We start from the raw sequence: 22,701 nt of genomic DNA, 5'->3' as shown, positions 1-22,701 counted from the left end.
AGGTACATAATCTATCTCAATGCTGGAATAAAAACTGGCTAAGTAAGATGTATTAAACTCCACAAGTAAAAAGCAACATCACGGAAAAAATCTAAATGGGTAATCAGTAAGTACCCAATACCCTTCAACTCAATCCAGACTTGTTCAGTTAAGACATCTGCTCATAATTACATGATAGGTATTAGTACTCTTGTTCTACCCACTCATAAAGTATAAGGAATATTCTGCCTATCCTAAACCAAACAAATGACTTCAGGCATCTTAACATAAGCAGACATGGCATTAAGTTACAGGCCTTGGATAATGTTAACCTTCTGGCAGGAAATATGTTTTTTAAGAACTATAATTTAAAATTACCTATTCAAAATTTTAAAACTCCCAACAAACAAAAGTCCAGGACCAGACGGCTTCTCAGGTGAATTCTACCAAACACTGAGAGAAGAGTTAACATCTACCCCTCTCAAACTATTCCAAAAAACTGCAGAGGAAGTAACGTTTCCAAGGCCAGCAACCCTAATACCAAACCAGACAAAGATATCACAAAAAAAGATAATTAAAGGCCAATATCACTGGTGAACATACACCCAAAAATACTCAACAAAATAATGGCAAACCAAATTCAACAGTATAGTAAAACAATCATATATGCCATGATCAAGTGGGATTTATCTCAGGGATGAAAGAATGGTTCAATATCCACAAAACAATCAATGTGATACTCATTAACAAATTGAAGAATAAAAACCATATAATAATCTCAATAGCTGCAGAAAAGCTTTCAAAAAAAGTTCAACATCCCTTTATGATAAAAACTCAATAAAGTGGGTATAGAGGGACCACACCTCAACATAATAAAGGCCATATATGACAAACCCACAGCGAACATCACACTCAGTGGTGAAATGCTGAAAGCATTTTCCTCTAAGATCAGGAACAAGACAAAGATGCCCACTCTCGCTACTATTATTCAACGTAATTTTGGAAGTCCTACCCACAGCAACCAGACAAGAAAAAGAAACAAAAGGCATCCAAATTGGAAAGAAAGAAGGAAAACTGTCACTGTTTGCAGATGACATGATATTATATGTAGAAAATCCTAAAGGCGCCACCAAAAATCTACTGGAACTCATCAATGAATTTGGTAAAGTTGCAGGATATAAAATTAATATGCAGAAATCTGTTGCACTTCTCTACCCTAACAACAAACTATCAGAAAAACAAATTAAGAAAACAATCCCATTCAAAATCCCATCAAAAAGAATAAAATACCTAGGAATAAATCTAACTAAGGAGGTAAAAGATCTGTACTTGGAAACCTGTAAGACGCTGATGAAAGAAACTGAAGACAACACAGATGGAAAGATATATCATGTTCATGGACTGGAAGAATTAATATTGTTAAAATGACCACACTACCCAAGGCAATCTACAGATTCAATGCAATCTCTATCAAAATACCAATGGCATTTTTCACAGAAGCAGAACAAATAATTCCAAAATTTGTATGGAAACACAGAAGACACTGAATAGCCAAAACAATCTTGAGAAAGAAGATTAAAGCTAGAGGCATCATATGATCCACCAATTCCATCCCTGGGTATTTATCCGAAGAAAATGAAAACAGTCATTCAAAAAGATATATGCACCTCCATGTTTACTGTAGCATTATTTAAAATAACCAAGATATGGAAGCAACCTAAGTGCCCATCAATAGATGAATGGATAAAGAAGATGTGAGATACACACACACGCACACACATATTCCACACAATGGAATATTACTCCGCCATGAAAAAGAATAAAGCCCTGACATTTGCAACAACATGCAAGGACCTACAGGGAATTATGCTAAGTGAAACAAGTCAGACAGAGAAAGACAAATACTGTATGATATCACTTATACAAACAAAATCATAGAAAAAAAGATCAGATTTGTGGTTACCAGAGGCAGGTGGTGGGGGAAGGAGGAACTGGATAAAGGAAGTAAAAAGGTACAAACTTCAAGTTATAAGATAAATAAGTACTAGGGATATAATGTACAACATGATAAATATAATTAACACTGCTGTATGTTATACATTAAAGTTGTTAAGAGAGTAAATCCTAAGAGTTTTCATCACAAGGAAAAAAAAATTTTTTTCTATTTCTTTAATGTTGTATCTATATGAGATGATGAATGTTCACTAAACTTACCATGGTCATCATTTTATGATGTATGTAAGTCAAATCATTATGCTGTACACTTTAAACTTAGTGCTGTATATGTCATACATAATTTATATATGTAATATACATAAGTTATGCACATAATTTATATACATAATTTATATATATTTATATGCATAATTTATATATGTATATTTATTTATATAATTTATATACATAAATTGGAAGGAAAAAAATTAGCTATTCAACTGGCTTACGATATCCACTGAAAACTTGTTTAGTATTTCATATTCTGAATAGTAAAACAAATTCTCAAATCCAAATGAATCAAAGATTCTTATAAATGGCCTTCACTATATTGAAGCACTATAGATTTAAGATTTGCCTATGTTTTTCTCTCTAAAAATAAGTCCAGGCAGGAGATACATACTTAAAGGAAATTACAGTAGTCTTAAAACTAAGATTATCATAGGGAGAGTACGCCAGATTATCTAGAGAAAATCTATAACATCATTTACTCTTCCTTAGCAGTAAATTTTATATCAGATCCTAGAATTACCAAACAAAGGCTATTCATTAAAAAGGATGCTATTCTACAGCAAGGACACAAAAAAACAAAGAAGTTTTGATACCTAAAGTTCTTTAACAAAAGAAAAATGCTTATCTAACCATAAAGTCCTTTTAGTGAAATTCCACTTTAATAGTAAATTATCAAAGACAGACATTCATTAATCTGTAAATCTGGGGTTATCTATAACCCTGAGATCATGTTAATTCAAATAAAAAAGCCAATAACAACAACAACCAAACCTGGTATTCAAACGTATAAAAAATGAACTTGATTATCATTTAGTTTTAAGAACAATGAATTCATTAATTCTTTCTATCTATAAATAGAAATTAATTATAACCTGGCCTGGAAAATAAATGCTCACTTCTCCCTGCTTACAATTAGCCTATAGTAAGTTGTTCTTTGTAACAAGAATAAACCGCTTGAGCTCCAAAGAGGAGTCACAAAGCACTATAGTGTCATTTTTATCAGGCCCTGCTGCAAAGCTTTCCTGTATTAGAGAACCATACACTAGACAACAACAAGAGACAGGCATATTTAACTGCTCATTTAGATAAATATGTAAGAAATGCTTTACTTCCAAATAAAGTTTCAAAAAAAACTTTAAAAGTGTGGCTCAAAGCCAAACCACCACTTCCTCTGGGAACCATGAATTAACTTCTCACTGTCACAGGCTTCTCTTGTTACTGCTTACAGTTATTGGCCCACAAGGTATTTCATCTCAGTTCCCATAAGGACTTCTGCACTAATGAGTGGAGTAGGACCACAATGTAGGTTGCTAACCAAGTAGTTGGAAAACATCCTTTTCTCCTTTTCCTTCCCAACATACATGCACACACACACACACACACACACACACACACACTCATTCACTCTCCCCTTCCCTCCTTACAGCTGAGCATGAAAACAAAAAGGGCAGGAAACAGTATAAATGACTCCATGAAAGCAATTTATGTAGGACTGAATACAGTGTACAGAGTTCAGTAGAGTTCTGTGCATGACTATTTTCCAAGCCAAAATATTACTTACAAGAACTTTGGCACAAGCATTAAAGTAAGAAACAAAAAAAGGTAGAACACACAAGTAAAAAAGTCACTTACTGTATATCATCTTCAAGTCATAAAGTTTTGCACTTAATAGATCTTCTCTTTTGACTTTTTTTCTGTAAACACCAATAAAGAGATGAAATAAGAGAAAACTGTTACTTTGCTCATTTATTTTCAATCCACTGCCCACCAAATTGAAAGTATTATGCACTGAGTTTTAAATTTTAGCAAAGAAAGCATGATTAGTTGGACTCCCCACTTAGTTGCCACTCCAATGACTGCAATGGAGATTCACTAACAAGAAACAAAACACTCTTGCAATCCCTTTCCCTGGAACTGGGAGAAAGTATCAGAAAGAGGAGTTTTACAGCTTTAGAAGGGAGAGGCAACACTGAATGGCATATTTTCTAAGTGCAGGAAATGAGGCATATCCCTTATAAACATAAGATTGAATGAGAGGAATTCTAAAAACATCCGAAAGACTCCCAAAAAAATGTACGGTAAAAATCTAATAGCTGACAGATTTTCCACCTTGGAAGAAATCATTAAGGGTATGACTTGGGGAGCAAAAGCAAATTATTATTTTGCATTATTATTTTGCATTACATCCCTATACCATCCCTCTACCGCAAGTCCTTGAGAAAAAAGTTAAGCATGTGGACTACCTCAGCTCTGTTAGACCCACTGTATGACCCTATCACAGGTCATACAATGATGAGCACTGCACTCTCAGCACGAGCCAAGAGAATTGGGTAATTCTGAAAAAATGTCTATCTATGACATTGTCACAGCCAAGAATAGGAGGTGAATCAATAATGAAGCTAGGACAAGGTATTTCTTCACTATGCCTGGGGAAAATGTGCTATTTACTATATAACCATAAATGGAAGACTCAAAGCTGACTCAGATATAATTAAAAGAAACTATAAATAAAATTTGCTCTACTGCAGTTATTAACTGGCTTTATGGGTGGGCTCTTGAACTGAGTGTTCCAAGAATCCCTTAAAATCTAAAAACTTCTGTCTCTAAGTCTGTTTTCGGATAGTAGTTGTCTATAGTTTTCTTCAGATTACCAAAGAAGTCTATAACTTCCCAAAAGTCTATAACTTCTAAAGAGCTACAGGGTTCTAAATTAGTGGCATGATTCAATAAATCTCAAGGAATATTGTTAACTGTTTTGGTAACTAATATATTTACTCTCTTAAGATATTAGTATTCTGATGAAATGTACTAATGAATCATAGATTTAATTATGACTTTGACAACTTCTGGACAGCTCTAAATATACTTCAGATCAAAAAGGGCTTCAATTTTAAATGTACTGTAACAAGTTATTTTAAGTATTAATAATAAATGAATTTCCAGTACACTACTAATTCAATTTAATTCAAAAATATGTTAATACCTGTTAAACCTGCATACTAAGTATTTCTAGGCAATTATGTTTTAACAATAGCAGTTAAAGAAACAAATCCAAACATGTTTAAAAATTTTTTTAAACAATAAACATTTGTTATAGTAGTAGCAAGTGTCTGCTATAACACAGAGAAACAAAATGAGAAAGATAATAAGTAGTTTCAATTACAACTGTCTCATGAAAAATGTTGTACTATATCTTTAGTTACTTTCTGTCCATAAATACTAGAGCAGTTACTCAAAATGTGGGCTGTGCACCAATGCTTATCCATATTGGTTTGTGATATGTACAAAAATGCATAAGCATTCAGAAAATTTTACAGAAATTTTACACTGTTGTAACTTTTATTGTACAAAAATATCGATCTAAAACAAATTAGGAAAAAACTAAAAAAAACTAATTCATCAAAGATAGAGGTCAAATAAATTATATTCTCAGATTTCAGCTGGTCCTTCCTTAACTTATCAAGGGTGTACTTTAAAAGAAGTAATTAAATACATTTAAACCTCACCTCAAATTAAATACAAAAAACCTCATTTTTTTAAGTACTTTTTTTTTTTTTACTAGCTATCTTCTGGTTCTACACAGTTGGATTCCACTTCTGAAGTTCATCACTAACCTCATACAGCTTTTAGAATTTTCCTGACAGGACAGCTGTTTCTTAAAAGAGCTTTCATTTTTCTTGTCATTTGTTTCTCTCAACTGTCTTTTTATGTGAACCTGTGAGAAAAAGCAAAATCACCTATTCAGACTGATAATCTGGCATTACAAATGATAACCCACAGATTTCCCTTGAAAGGACAAAAAATTAAAGAAACAAAATTGTCTGAATGAACGTGCAGCCCAAATACATATGCTTATTAATTCAAGCATGCTAAACTATAAACTTAGTATGTGTGCTAAGCTCTGGGGAAACATAACAGTAAGAGAGGGGCATGGAAATAGATTAAGTGCTCATAACAAATATAAACACAGATCTTTGTATACATGTAGAACTGACTTTGAGGATATCAGAGAAGACTTTAATGAGTAGATGATTTATGAGTCGGTCTTCAAGAATGAGTAGGAATCTGTATAAGGAAAAAAATATTCTAAATGGAGGGAACACAGTTATAAGAAACAGTGAGAAGCCAATGCAGATGGGGAAGAAAAAATTAGCAGGATATGAAGCTGATACAATGTATTAGGACCAGATTGTAAAGGGCCCTGAATAAGAAAATAATTCTATGGGAATCAGAAGATAGAGTTTTAAAAGCATGTGAATGAGATGATCAAATTTGTTTTCTTTGGCAGTGATATGGAGAATGAACCAGTTAAGGAGAAACTATAAAAGCCAGGAAACTGGAAACAAGTTCTTATAACAGTGTAGATCTATACTGTATGAGACAATGGTCACTAGCCACATACTATTAAGCATGTGAAATGTGGCTGGTTTAAATTGAGATGTACTTGTAAGTGTAAAATATACACCGGATTTCAATGAAAACAACAACAAAAGATAAAATCCTTCAATAAGAATTCTTCTAAAATATTACATGTTGAAATAATACACTAGATATGTTGGATTAAATAAAATACAAAAATTCAATTTAACTGTTTCCTTTTGGTCTTCTAATGTGGCTACTAAAAATTTTATATTATAGCGTGGTTTGTAGTATATTTCTATTGGCAGAACAGGTCTAGATGACAGCATGAGGGCCTACAAAGAGGTAATGAAGCGGGAACAAATTTAAGACATTGTGCAGAAGGAACAGGCAAAACTAAGACAAAGAGAAAAAAATGGAAAACTCCCAGATGTTTTTGATCTGGGTGACTGGGATTATGGTACCATACAACTGGGGTTGGGGGACGGGGCAGGGAATGAGATGAGTTTGGGGTCTGTTAATATTTTGATTCCTTTGGTATTCTAGATGGAGATGTCCAACAAGTGGTTGAAAATATAAGCAACTATATATGACCCATTCGAGTTTAATTGTAAAGGGAAAAGGATAATAAAGATTCAAAAGAAGTAAAAGGGCAAAGGAAGATATTAAGAATATATGGATAATAACACACACAGAATTACCATATGACCCAGCAATCCCACTACTGGGCATATACCCAGAGAAAACCATAATTCAAAAAGACACATGCACTCCAATGTTCACTGCAGCACTATTTACAACAGCCAGGTCATGGAAGCAACCTAAATGCCCATCGACAGACAAATGGATAAAGAAGATGTGGTACATATATACAATGGAATATTACTCAGCCATAAAAAGGAACGAAACTGGGTCATTTGTAGAGACGTGGATGCATCTAGAGACTGTCATACAGAGTGAAGTAAGTCAGAAAGAGAAAAACAAATATTGTGTATTAACGCATACATGTGGAACCTAGAAAAATGGTACAGATGTACTGGTTTGCAGCACAGAAACTGAGACACAGATGCAGAGAACAAACGTATGGACACCAAGCGGGGAAAGCGGTGGGGGTGGGGTGGTTGGGAGGTGGGGTGTGGTGTGGTGTGATGAATTGGGAGACTGGGATTGACAGGTATACACTGATGTGTATAAAATGGATGACTAACAAGAAGCTGCTGTATAAAAAAATAAAATAAAATTCAAAAATTCAAAAAAAAAGAATATATGGATAATATCACACATGATAAGAAATACCTTTTAAGTTTGACAAAATTAGATTAACACTCCCCCAAACTTTTAATTTAAGTAACACTCAAACCCTATTAAATAAAACATAAATTTTATTCCAAGCAACACAACAAAATTCACATGAAGCAACAGAACAAAATTTTACAGAAGAATATCTTTGGAAGCTAGTTCACACTAAAGAATCTTTAGCAACGTACAGTCTGGAAAAACAGAACATGTCTTTCAGAGAAGTGTTGCTTTAATTTTGATTATACTATCATACACATATATAATGTTTTATCTTTTCTCCAAGATATACACTAATTTGCATAGATGTCCAGAGTTACACAATTACAACATGCAGTATCTTTTACATACGTCATTTTATTTGAATTGCAATCTCATTTGTACCTTATGTCACTGAGACTTATCTGGAAAAAATATATCAAAACAAATTATAAACACCTACACTGAGAACATCTAATGCTTAAATAGTTTTATGTTGCTTACATGCCCCTTCCTATTCACAAAGATAGCAACCAAAGTGTTGGTGCTACTTGGGAAGTTTGTTTTTCCCATCAATGGCATCATATATGTATATATTGAGTTTTCTCATTTTTAACTGTATACCATTCCTGACTTACTAATGAGAACCTCAAGAAATCTTTCTTACACATTTCACTTTACGTAAATTACTACTTACTCTCTTTTCCTCTTTTCACTTTTTATTCATTAACTCAGGAATATGTTCCTATTTCTTTCTTCTTCTATTTGTAAGCCAAAAATAAATGTGAATACAAATCATAATCATGGTTCATAATCATAAGTAACATCAGCATGGTATGTGAATCTCAAGAATGTGATTAGGATTAAGCATTACAATAAAATTGTACATAACAAAAGAAGTCATCTGCCCATGACAACCCTGAAACCATGAGAAGTCCCTCTCAAGATCTTCACAAACCCCCTTATTCTTCTCCAATTAAACTCAGTTTCCTTCAAACACCAGAATTTAAGAACAAAGACACTCTTTTATATTTAATTTTATTTGTTTAATCTTCTCAACATTATATGTTTTTCATGAAAACATAATTTTCAGGTACTCTGGACTTAAGTTTTTGTGGGGGTTTGTCTTTGAATCTAATATTCCATTCAAACATTTTTTCAATGGAAATTAAACACATTAAACTTAAAGTTGAATAATTCACAAATATACTCAAACTGGAAATTTAAAGCAAAATCATCTCAATTAAGTTTAAACAGTTTGTTTTACAAAATAAAATCTAAACCTTACCTTAACACAACTTTCCAATGCACTGAATTTAAACACCGCCTGAAAAGGTTTCCGGTCAATAGGACATGAAGCCAGTGTCTGAAAAATGATGAATGAATTATAACTTTACGAATGTCTCTTTAAAACAGATCAAAATTAAACTATAACAAATGCATTTATGGTAAGTTTTTCACCAGAAGAGGAAATAATAGAAAAATAATTTTTTCTTCTTTCAAAGATAAAGATGAAATACTTTCCACCTGTATCACTCCACAAAGTAATAAATACCATAATTTTTAAAATTCATTCAAACGTTTACTGAGCACCTACTGTATGCTAAATAAGTGGAATACAACGATGAACAGAGAGATAAGATCTTTGTTATCAAGATAATACCTATTAAGACTTGCTGCACAGTTGAGTACTACAGCTATAATGAAAGGAAAGTTGGGCTGAAATCATTAGCTCTCTGATCCAAAGCACTTGAGTAACTCTAAATAAGCTGTAAAAGGAATGGCTTGGACAGGTCCCTTATAGATTTTAATATTCTATGACAATATTTTCCCCCAAAATAATTCGGAATAGGCAGTTGTACCAGCAATTAAAAAAAAATTGTAGATATGAAGAAAAGGAAGGATTCCTCCGCTGCTCCCTCAGCCATGTAGATGCCCTCTCCAGAAGTAGTTTCTTATGTATCCTTTTGGACATACCCAATGTTTATGCATAACGTGTATCTTTTAAATATAAAATATAATTCAGATGCTGAACTGAATCTTGTTTTTCTCTTAATTATGTATTTTAAATTGGTTCATATTACTACTTCAGAGCTGTCCCATTCTTAACAGCATGGTATGTCATATAGTTTTAATTTACATTTCCTTTTATATGAGTAAGGTTGAAAATATTTCGATGTTTAAGGGCTCTTCAAAGTTCCTTTTCTTTAAACTGTCTATTCATGCCTTTTGACTAACTTTTTTTATTAGGTTGCTGGTCTTTTTCAAACTGAATTGTAGGCTTTCTTTATAAATTAAGAAAAATTGTCCTTTGTTCACTCTGTAATTCTAAATCATCTTTATCTTGACATAAATATATTTCCTGTACTTTCAAAATTAACATGCATCAACTATAATTGAGTTTCTCTGATAATACTATTAAATGTTTATATAGGAATAGGCTTATATTATTTAAATAATTTAAGATAAAGTATGTTGTCTTCTAGGGTAAAAGGGAAGATTTTGTAGCCTAAGAAGAAATACTGAAAGGCGATATTTTAATACCTATGGTTATAAAAGTAAAACAGGATTCTAGCAATTTAATAGCAATAGTCTAATAGATAAGATAGTAATGAAGTTTTGATAAATTATCCTATATTCCCTAGTGGAAAAATGTGATATTTGCTTTTCTGGACTTTGGCACATATCAAGATATGCTTTACACAAGCACAAGTACAACAGACTGTGTGTGGCCCTCGATCATATAATACATTTTCACAAAGCTTGTGAGTCACGTTGGAAGCAGCCAAAATATAAATCGAGTTACTTTTTACTACTCTGCTAAAAAGTGATTTTTCTTTTCTTAAGTAGGTAGGGCTTGATAAAATGCTTTACACCATATCTGAATTAGGAAATTTGACTTTCCTGACTATATTAAACCAATTCAGACTGGTAGAACCCAGCTCAGCTTACTTCCAAGTACTATGCATTTAGGATGCTAGTACTTTCCCTACAGAAAATTTGACCTTAAAAAGCTTTGCTACAAGTAGCAACAAAGCTGTCCACAGCTTTTTAATAATGCATTACAAATAGCAATTCTAGTTCAAAGAACTCAACATCATAACTATGTGACTGTTGTTTATATTACCATTTACTGCATGAAATTTCTTAGACTAGAGGTTATATTAACACATTTATAATTCAAAAGAATACTTTAAAGTGGAAACTTTCAAGTATTTATTTTTACTAAAGTTTCAAAATATATTTGTATTTCTATTTTAAAGGTAAATTTAGATAAAATTCATTAAAAAGATAAAACAGGGACTTCCCTGGCAGTCCAGTGGTTAAGACTTCGCCTTCCAATACAGGGGGTGCAGGTTTGATCCCTGGTCAGGGAGCTAAGATCCCATATGCCTCGGCCATAAAACCAAAACAGAAGCAATATTGTAACAAATTCAATAAAGACTTTAAAAATGGACCACATAAAAAAAAAATCTTAAAAAAAAAAAGATAAAACAATAATAAAATTTGTTTCCTTCAATGTTTTTTAAAAAAACTATTAAGACATGTGTAAGGGCTCTGGATTTACTGTCTATTTTTATATCTTGTCCTGTGTATAACCTTGAGCAAATTACATAGCCTTTCTTTGTCTCATTTGTGAAAATGGGGATAATAATAATCTGAGGTTTTCACAGTAATTAATGGCATACACTAAGTACTGTGTAAAGTCTTCTAAACATTAACTAGCTTTACAGCACTAACAGTAAAAAAGCTTGGTTCACTAACAAAAAGATAACTCACAATATGATGTACATATACATGTGAGAGACTGAATTCTTAGTGATTTTTTTTGTTGGAATTTTCAAAGTTCATGACATATATGGAAATTAAAGTATTCCATTTTTTAATATCTATTTCAAGTTGTAACACGAAGATCCAAAGAAAGCCACTGTGTTAAAGAAATTTATTCTATATCAGATGCATTGAATCTTTCAAAAACTCTGAAATTACACAATCCCATTTTCTTCTTTATTAAATTTCCTCTGTTGACATCAGCTAAATGGCACTCTTCCCTTTACCATGTTCAAACTGACAAGAATTTTAACCTGAGCCATTCCATTTTCATCTGTTATAGGTATTAGGTTTCTGAGTAAGATTTTGGTTTTGTTCTTTTTTCCTTAACTGTAATTGTCATGGATTTGTCTAAGGTTTCATGTGGAGAAAGGGTTACACTGCTATTTCAAAAACAAAAAGAAAGAAAACAGAAATAAAAAATAGTAGTCGGAAAACTACTGCTATCTATTATGATAATCTGTATATACTTACATTTCCTAAAAATAATCTAGTTAACACTAGAAAATAAGTTAATAGATTTTCTTTGGCTCAGGTTTACTGTCAGAAAACTTTCTTAAAAGCAGGTTATCCTCCTCAGATTAAAAAAAAAGCATAGGTCAGAAAATAAGCTACCTATAGTAGACAAAATATCTTTGCTATGGCTACTGAGAAATGATGACATCCATTTCTGACCTTAAAACAGTTTAGCAAAGCATTTCAAAGGGGAAACAGAAAAGAAATTCAGTCATCCTGAGTTAAGTCTTCACAGCATACCTCAATAAAGAGTGACTAAAGAAGAACTTAATGAAAAAGAAATCAAAACAGATTTAAAAACTAAGTGGATCTTTAATTTTTTGCTAATGTATAATGTAAGAAAAATATAAGGCTACTTTACATTAGCATATTAGCCAAAGTTCAAAGACACCGTCATTAATAGGTACTAAAGCATAAAATTATACATCACATGACGATCAAACAGCTTTAATAGGAAAGTTTAAAAAAAAAGGTTTTAAAAAATGGTTTGCATTGGCCTAATTTTAAAGCATTCCTAAGGAATCTTCATCCTTATAATCCAGCAGATATCCATTCAGAAAATCTCAAAAATATTTTAATCTTAGTTTCCAGAGTTTGTGTCACTAAAATAACTAGTTTTTAAGTTGTGTGGTTTAAAAAATTCACATTTAAAACTAATGTTTAAAAATTTTAGCTAATATACTTAATTCTTCTTTAAAATATATTTTTAGTTTTAAAGAAAATTATCCCAAATTTTATTTTCCTTGTATACAACAAAAATAAATACCCCTTGGTTATTCACCACTTTGAGTTCTTATATACAACAAAAATACCCTTCAATTATTCACCTATTTAAATTGACAATGACTTTTATTTCAATAATTTTTCAAGTATCTAATTTAATTAGTTTCATAGTCAAAGTAATCCAATATCATCATTCAACTTTGTGATACAGCTACAAAATTAACAGAATTTGATCACTACTTTACAATGTAATGTGTATTAAAAAACAGAGCATTCATTTTACTGTGAATGCTCTGTACTGAGGTTATATCAGTTAAGGAGGCAATTTCGATAGAAAAAAATAATCTTCCTAATGATTTCAGTAAAACATACCCTAGTATTCTGAAGCGTTGTAAATTCCCAGCTCAGACAAACCCATATTTAAATGTAAGAACAGGAAACCTTCCTTATTTGGGAATTCAGGATTCTTGATTTCTAATATTTCTTGCTTCCTGCTGGCTGCTCTATCCTCAATCACAAAGGCTGCCTACCGATAGCCCCTCCTAGAGAGAGAGAAGCAAGTGTTAAAGGTAAGTGCTTAAAGACTAAATCTCAGTACGTATGTTTTAGGTAGGTTTGTCTGTTCATGGGAATCTCTAGAACATTTATCTCTCTTACTAATAAATAGAGCACATTATATAAAACTGCAGTTTAAAATCAAATAAAGATGATTTAGGAATGCATACCATTAGAGGTTACTGCTTATTTTAAAGCCATTCACTAGGACCTATCCTTTCTTCTTGATGGTCCCAAGATACCTACTCTGCACCTCTAAAGAAGTGCTCACCTGTAGTCGGCCTACATGTACACTATCACATTTAACCAGTTCTTTCAAGACAGTCCTATCACATTTAACCAGTTCTTTCAAGACAGCTTTCAGGAATGTATCCCTACAGGGCAAACGGCTTTCAGTAATAAAATTAACAGCAAGAAAACTTTTTATCCAACTACTCAAAAGGAACTCTTTCATATTCTTAAAAATATATTACAACAGTTGGGTAGAATTACTTTTAACCTTTCTTTTCTTTTGACATTTAATAGTTAAGACTTTCGTTTTCTAGCATAAAAACAGAAAATCCCATAAACTATCTGTATAAATCACTTTACAAATTCTGACATTTAAAATTAGACTATACAGAAATACACATTAATTTACCCAACTGGTAAAAACAGAATATTAAATGAGAACATATTACATATATGTTTTAGGTAATGAGCATTCGCAATATAAAAATATCCTTTGCTCTACCAAAGGTTTTACCAAAGGATTAATACAGAGTGAAAACAACTAGGAATTTGGAATAATTAATCACAAATTCAAGTTCTGGAGGAGTCAGAACTAGCAACCTCTCTAATCTACTTTAGGATGAAGATAGACAGCTCTGAATCGCCTATCGCACAAGTTGTAATAATTAAATGAATTAATGGATTTGACAATGCTTTATAGATTATAAAGGTAAGGACTAACAGTAGTGCTCCAAAGATATGCTTACATTATCATTCACAGAGAAGTACGTAACACAGAGGTTTGGTTCAGTTCAGGAATAAAGAAAAAATTAACATCTTAGAAAAAACTGTTGGGCAAATCCAGGCAATAAAACTTTGCTGAATTATGTTACCAAACAATAATCTAACCACTAGAATGATGTATAAATGTCCACTCACTGCGTAAGGGAACACCTGTACATAAAACACATCAGTAGTCAAGACATAAGTCAACGAGTTACACTTGATTTTGGGCGTGTGCACTATTAATCCAAAACACACTCCTCACCTGTCTGCATTGAGCACTGCTGTCTGCCTTCTTCGAGAACTGTACACCACCACAGTAAGACTCTCTTCATTTCTAGTCTCATGAGAGAAAACATGCCTTTGCCAACTGTGCAATTTTGATTTCATTAACCTTACTTTCTCAAACTGAAGCTGTCAGCATTTGGTATAAAATGGAGGACTGGGAGAAATAAGTTGAGGGAGGATAATTTGCTTATAGTAGGAAAGTTAATCACATTAAAAAAATTACTTAAAAAATAAGGGAAATATTTACATTACTTAAAAGAGAAAAGAATCCCAGTGAATATCAAAAACCTCCTAATCACATATATTGCATGTTCCTTTAAACAGAGTAAAAACTCTTAACCAGTTCAAACATGAAATGTTTCCAAGTCCTCAAACTTTAACCCTTTTAAGGGTCGAAACTGTAACCACTTCTTGGCAACCTGCCAAATCATAAATCTTATTTTCTTAAGGGTGTGTGTGTGTGTGTGTGTGTGTGTGTGTGTGTGTGTAGGTTACCCTATTGTCTATTGAGGATCATAATTATGATTGGCTGTCAATGCTATGGCCATGTGTCAAACTTCCCTAGCCTTCACCTTTCTAATTATCTACTTTAAAATGTGCAAACTCAGACAATCAAGATTAAACTTACATGTAAACTAAATGCCCTCAATATGTTTAGACTGTATTTTTGCTCACAGTACGGATAAAATATTAACTTTCTAAGTGGCTGATAAACTTTAGTGTATTGGTTCTATACATATTTCATCAGGTTAAAGGCCTTCTTTAGTTCCAGATTCTCAGTCCTAATACTGATGCTTTAAATTAACAAGAACTTCAACTTTCCTAAGTGTCAATTACTGTGTCTTTGTTTAGATCGATATTTTATTTCTACATCATCATTTTTATTTTATAAACCAACAGGCTTACCATCTGTGAGTTTCTTGAAACTAAACACAGAATGGACATGTTTAATTTCAATTTGTTCTAGTGTTCCTAATGGGAGGCAATTAGGCTATGGGCCATGAAGACCACCAGCTTCCATTATTCTGAATCTTTCTACTCTAGGTAAGTAGAGTCTATGAAATATCTAGAGACTAAATTCAGTTACTTAATTAGTCCTTACATGGCTTTTGTTTTAAATAACCAAAGAATCAAAATTTTAGAACTTGAGGAGACTGAAACTGATTGTGACTCTGGATATAGATATTTTAAGAACATGAGAAATTTCAGGAATGTGTCCAAAATAAATATACTAGACTATTATGTACTTTAACTTTACTTGTTTCTTATGGAGAATTTCTTCAATGCCTAAAATATTAAGGTGAAAGTAAATAAATGATCCTTCTTCTTGGTTCTTGATACCTATTCTGAATCAAATTTTAATAAACCTTGAGAATAAATCTCAGATAGCTCAGCAGAATTTCTGAAAGACACATAAGACTAGGAAGGTGATTCTGAATACATTTTGTACTTTTTTCTTATTATGTAGATTTCCAACCACTGTAAATTTCACTTTTGATTTCTAACTCCTTACTAAAAGTGAACATTAGTAAAATTTAAAACTATGGATCAATTTTTAAAAATTATTTTAATTTCAGGCTCTTGAAGTATTTAGAAACAAATTAAGAGTTCAGGATGGTTGCCTTGAATTTCAAATAAACATTAACATAGTAATTTAAATGAAAGAATATAAAAGAAAGCCTTAGCACAAGGCCCGGGGAGTTAGCAGAGTCTGAATACAGACGCTTATTCCTAATCCTGAAATCCAAAGTAAACTACATGCCTCTTTTTCAAGACAGAAGGAGGTTGAGGGAAATGAGAAGAGAGATCTTAATAACTAATGGCCATGAGTAAAAAAACACCAGTGAATGTGAAATCTGCTTCTATTTGTCAAAGCACTTATATACTTCAAAACATATCTAATTTTTATCATACCAATAAAAGATTCAAACTGAAAATTTAGTTCAAAGCCTAAGTGATTTTGTTAACCAGTAATCATTTATTATTTATAATGAACATTTTATTAGTAGATTGTGCCCTTGTTACTGCTCAACTTAATGGTTTATTTAACTGAGGTCTGCTATCCCCACTAGGGACAATGAAATAATTCAGAATATTCTGTTTATTCTCTGCTTTCAAGGTTAACTAGTTTTGTTTAAACAATACCTCAACTCCCCCACTGCCCATCACAATTTATGGTAGTACAGCCAATAAGTATTTTCTTTTAGAAGCAATTTGGCTTCAACAAAATGTTTATATCCAAAGGAGTAACACAAAAGAAGAAAAATATTACATGCAAGAAAAGTGTTGACTGCAATACTATGTATGTTATCAAGTATTTTTAACTTAAAAATATTCAACAATAGTTAAAAACATAGACAAGTTTACCACTATCTAGTGGAGTTGAATATGTACATAGTCTACAATCACTTCTAGATACTTACCCTAGAGAAACCTGAACTTGTACACCATGATAAAGCTAATGGTTGTCTCAAAGATGCATGTAGTGTAATGAAGGATGACGAATCAAGCCTATTTTACACATTCTAATCCTCAGAGAAAAACACATACTCAAATCACAGTTGTTGAACCTCCCAATTACATGGTCACTGAATGCAATCTCACAAAAAGCACTGAATTGAAGCCTTCTAGCCATCCAGTGATTCTCTATTGGAAGCAAAATCTCCTCTATTTTTAAGATATCTAATCACAAAGCAAACCACAGTGCACTAAATTCAACACAGATGAAATCATTAGTTGGGTGGCAGAGAAAAATATGCATTCTTATTTCATTAGTCAATGCTCCTGCAAACACACAGAGATTTACAATTATATTAAATAATTAAATTAAACTCAAAATATTTTTTCCCAGAATACATTTTCACCTATCCTTAGTCCTTTCTTGCCAAAAACCAGTTTAGACTTTATCTAATTAGAACTGTTTCCAAGTATACTATTATGAACTCAATTGGTATAACAAATCTTTTTCTTCCTCCTCCCAGAACTTGGCCATAGAGTCAGTATACAGTTCTGTTCTCTTTTTCACACTATTAATGAAATATAAGTAAGACATGGAACTTTGAAAACCCCAGTTATGTAACAGACAATTAATTCCAACGTGCATAAGGACAACAAAGAATTTGAATGCAGCTAATGTTAAAAACATTTTTAAGATTTATCTCCTTTACTAATTTTTACACACTGACAAATTACTAACTCAGAAAATATAGCATGATCAGTATGATAAATTTTTATTTCACAATTTCTAACAATGGGGCTTATAATGAATATTCAATATACAGTATACCATGACCCACTTGGCCCAAACTGAATCAACATAATACATTAAAAGTCCCAAATTTTCCTGTTTCTTAATCATTAACTACCTATGAAGAACCTCAATAATATCTCTAACTTTGAAATTAGTTCAAAATAAATGAAACACAGGAACTAGAAAATGCAGTTGTAAATTTATTTCTGTCTCTTAAGCTATGAGACCTTGGCCAAGTTATAGAACACAAAATCCAAGTTTCCACATCTGTAAAATCGAAAGACACTGTTATATCTGTTCTGGTTATCCCACAGGCTGATATAAGGAAGAAATTTAATAATCTATGTAAAAATTCTCTGAAAAATATAAAACACAAAGCAGAGAGAAGGTGTTATTATTAGTAGTAAATAGATATAATCACAAGAGGGTCAAGTACACTGAAGATGAATTACTGCATTTCTACCAGAAAAAAGTACTTAATCTGTTATTCCCATGGTTTTTTTTTTTAACGGTATGCATTTAAAATTTTTTAATCATAAAAGAACAAAAAGCTGAATATAAAAAATTTAGAAGGGAATATACTAACAAAATTTGAGCAATACAGAGATGTTTGTCCTAAGTGGAGGAAAACACATTACTGTGAAATAATTTATGAAAGGCAGTATCAAGTCTTTAGACTAGGTGGAATGAAATCATGCTAGGGAACTAAAATACAATAACATTTAATACTTAGACTCACCTCTGCCCATTTAAGAATACAGGTCAAGCAGAAGACATGATTACAGCTTTCTGGAAAACCAATTTCCTTCTCTAACAGGCAACTGAGACATATTGGACATCTATCAGCTTCACTGTACAACAGACCAGTGGTAGCAGTATTATCTTTGTTTTCTTCACCTATAAAGTAAAGCAACGATATACGCTTTCAATTTTTCCAGACCAAATGACTTATGTTTGTGGTAGTACGATGGACTAGATACTCTAAAAGGCCCTCCTTCTACAAAGTAATTAGATCTTAGATACACTATAAGAAACAAACTCCTTGAGCACAATACCCCCAACATTTACTGATTTATAATTTAAGGGAGAAGTGAAAAGAATTTTTCATGAATTAATTTTAAAATAGATAATAACCACATAGTTCAAATATTTAAAAGTAAAACAAGGTTATAGTGACAAATCTCCCAAGCAAATCTACTCCCATCTACCCAGTTCCACCCAATGCAACAAGTAACAACTGTTGTTTGTTTTGTGTTCTTCCAGAGACAAGACAGAATGCACAGACAAGCAAATCCTAATATATATTCTTTCAAACCTCCTTCTTCACACAAATGCTAGAACACTATACACAGCAGTCTGTGTTTTTTGTTGTTTCAACCTATGGGTGGGACATTCACTTGTTTTCAACCTTGGGCTATTACAAACAATGCTGCAATGAAAAACTTTTCATTTCCCATTTTTAATAGTGTACCTACAGGATAAATTCTTAAAAATGGAATTGTTAGACCAAGGTGTACGTACATTTGTATTCTGAATAGATACTGCCAAATTATACCCCTTAGGGTTTGTACTAATTTAAACACCTACCAGCAATGTAACCAACACACAAGAAGTAAGCAGTGCTGGCTCAAAAGTAAAAGAAACTCCAAGATTCAACATAAAACAACACAAAAATACAGAAATGGTCAGCTGAAATGTGACCAGTATATGCCAAGCAAATGGAAAAGCTGGCATCGCCCTGGAAACACATGTCCATAGCAGAGATCTGGAGACTAACCCTTAGAACCAATCCAGGTAGGGAAACTGATCCTAGGAGATTCCAGTTTTAAGCCAAGACCCTCAAATGGGGCTAAAGTGGTCCCAGCATGGGTTCAGAAAAAAGCAAATACATACAAATCCTCTGAAGGAAAGCATCCCTAATTTAGGCCCTCATGATTCCACAGATTAAACGGATCAAATATGAGCTCAAAATCAAACTTTACCAAACAGAAGAAAATATGTTGCCTTGAGTAAGAATCAGCAGAAACAAGAATGTGTTTACATTTATTTTTATATTTATATTTATGTATTATATTTATTTATTATAAATTTATTTAGACGTCCACTTGGCTTCAAATATCAGACCTTTCAAATACTACATAGAATAACTGAACAGCAGATTAGACCCAGAAGAAAAGAATATTTGTGAACTGGAAGAATTGAAGAAACTACCTAGACTGTAAGAGACAGACAAGGAGATATAAAAACAGAGGTTGGGTAATGAGGTCAGAACAAAGTATAACATATTAATTGAAGTTCAGAAGAAGAGACTAAAGGGCAGGCAATAGTTAAAGCAGTAATGGCTGGGAAATGATAAAACAAACAAAAACATGATCCAACAGATAAAGGACACACAAGGTATACTAAACAGGAGTAATGAAAATAATCCATGTTAAGAAACAAAGTAGCAAAACTGTACAACATCAAAGATGAAAACAAGATCTTCAAAGCAAAAAGAGGGAAAAGACAGATCATCTACAAGGGAATGACAATTAGGTTGAAAAAACATTCCTTGACAGCTAGTAAGAAAACCAGAAAATAGCTAAATAATATCTTCAAAGTGCTAAGAGACAAAAAAAAATTATCAATCCAGAATTGTATATCTTTCAATAGTCTTGAAGAGGATAAAATAAATACAAAAACTTACGTTTACCACCAACAGACTTTCACTAAAGGAACTTGAGATTTTTTCAGGAAGAAGGGAATGGAGAAAAAACCAAGGACATTAACAATAAAAACAAACAGAAAAATGTCATTCCTAAATCAGTAGGGAGCAAAACTTAAGAAAAAGAAAAGAGCTCAATGAACTAAAAACTGACTGATCGAAAATAACACATGAGAAGAGGAAAAAGGTGTGCAATTCTTATTTAGGCAGCTTATTTCAGAGTTTAAGAACAAAAATATGTAAATACAAAAAACTCCTTGTTAACAAACAGTTTGGAAACACTAACTTTTGCTTTCAACACACAAGCTTTATAAAAATTAAGTTACCTTCCATATCTTCATAGTCCTGATCTCCCACATTTAGGGTATATAGAGTTTTCTTCTTCATTTCTCCTTGAAAAAGGGTTTCCTATAGGATGAATTATAAAAGAGAATTTTTATGTTTGCCTTGTCCCAATAATATATATATTTTTTTAAAAAACCCCAAACTTAAGAAATTATTTTACATATAAAAGAACACAATACAAACCAAGCCAGTAAATTTTTTGGATAATCCAGTACACTTTTATACTCCTTGCCACCAAGCACAGTCTTACTGAAAGGAGAAGCCTTATATAAGTATTAAGCAACAAAGACTAATGATAAATTTTTTGGTACAGACATAAATAAAATCGGAGCTTAGAGAAAAGAGATCCATTTGGACTGAAGTTTTCATTGAAGTTGATAGGTTATATATGTTAAGGAGCTTAACACATTTAAGGAGCAAAACAGTATGAAGGAATAAAAAGGCATTTAGCTAGGCCAATATGACAAATAAGAGTCAGTGGGTGTAACAACCGACACTACAGAAATACAAAGGATCATAAGAGGATGTAGCACATATATACAATGGAATATTACTCAGCCATAAAAAGAAACGAAATTGAGTTATTTGTAGTGAGGTGGATGGACATAGAGTCTGTCATACAGAGTGAAGTAAGTCAGAAAGAGAAAAACAAATACCACATGCTAACACATACATATGGAATGTAAAAAACAAACAAAAAAATGGTCATGAAGAACCTAGGGGCAAGACAGGAATAAAGACGCAGACCTACTAGAGAATGGACTTGAGGATACGGGGAGGGGGAGGGCGAAGGGTAAGCTGGGACAAAGTGAGAGAGTGGCATGGACATATATACACTACCAAATGTAAAACAGATAGCTAGTGGGAAGCAGCCGCATAGCACAGGGCACAGGGAGAACAGCTCGGTGCTTTGTGACCACCTAGAGGGGTGGGAGGGAGGGAGATGCAAGAGGGAAGAGATATGGGGATATATGTATATGTATAACTGATTCACTTTGTTATAAAGCAGAAACTAACACATCACTGTAAAGCAATTATACTCCAATAAAGATGTTAAAAAAAAAAAAGGCAGTGGGTGAAAGAGCAACTATGTGTATATACTGAGAAGGAATGGGCATGTAAGCCAAGAAGTTCATCTGAAAGATTACAGTGAGGGTAACAAGAGTAATAAGCAAAGCAATATAAATCAAGTAGGGCTAGATTATAGACAGATCTCTAATGATTGAGAGGTTTAGATTCAATCCTGTAGATTCTTCTGAGGAAGACTGACATGATATAAGCAATGTAAATGAATCTTTTAAAAGAATGATCTGCCTGCAAAACACAGAATGGATTATAGAGGGGAGAGATTGGAAGCAGAGATGTTTGCATAGCTAGAGTAATTGGCTATGAAGTGAATAAAAAAGAAAGAAATTTTAAAGAGCTGAAGAATTTCTGACATTTGGTGACTAAATAAATACAAAGGAAGAAGTAGAAGATCATTTTGGCCTAGGGGACTAGGAAAATGGTGATTACAAGACACAAAATGAGAAACAGAGAAAGGAAATTAATTTGTTAGTCAAGGGGAACAAATTTATGAGGTAAAATTATTTTTTAAATCAACTCTTAGAATTCTTTCTTGAATTGATGCAAGACAAGTGATTGCAATGAAGTATTC

General features: G+C 32.5%; 1 protein-coding gene across 9 annotated transcripts in view; it reads right to left on the bottom strand.

Annotated features, from left to right (window-relative positions):
- The window catches only part of SCAF11 (SR-related CTD associated factor 11), a 69,957-nt gene that overhangs the window by 22,227 nt on the left and 25,029 nt on the right, over window positions 1–22,701 (bottom strand). For 7 of the 9 annotated variants that reach the window (XM_082422536.1, XM_082422540.1, XM_082422541.1 and 4 more), the window contains 5 exons: window positions 21,026–21,107; window positions 18,735–18,892; window positions 9,128–9,205; window positions 5,820–5,920; window positions 3,838–3,899 (listed from right to left, as the gene is read on the bottom strand). In XM_082422536.1, coding sequence (XP_082278662.1) covers window positions 3,838–3,899; window positions 5,820–5,920; window positions 9,128–9,205; window positions 18,735–18,892; window positions 21,026–21,086 — 460 coding nt within the window. In that variant the 5' untranslated portion in view covers window positions 21,087–21,107. Of the gene's footprint in view, window positions 1–3,837; window positions 3,900–5,819; window positions 5,921–9,127; window positions 9,206–13,281; window positions 13,430–18,734; window positions 18,893–21,025; window positions 21,108–22,701 lie in introns of those variants that run through there. The other 2 variants (XM_082422539.1, XM_082422542.1) reach the window with 2 other exon arrangements.

The sequence above is a fragment of the Balaenoptera physalus genome (genome assembly GCF_965194825.1).
Source record: "Balaenoptera physalus genome assembly, chromosome: 13".
In the NCBI taxonomy this organism is placed as follows: domain Eukaryota; kingdom Metazoa; phylum Chordata; class Mammalia; order Artiodactyla; family Balaenopteridae; genus Balaenoptera; species Balaenoptera physalus.
Note: the sequence above shows the minus strand (reverse complement) of the source record. Positions and strands in the feature narration are given on the sequence as shown.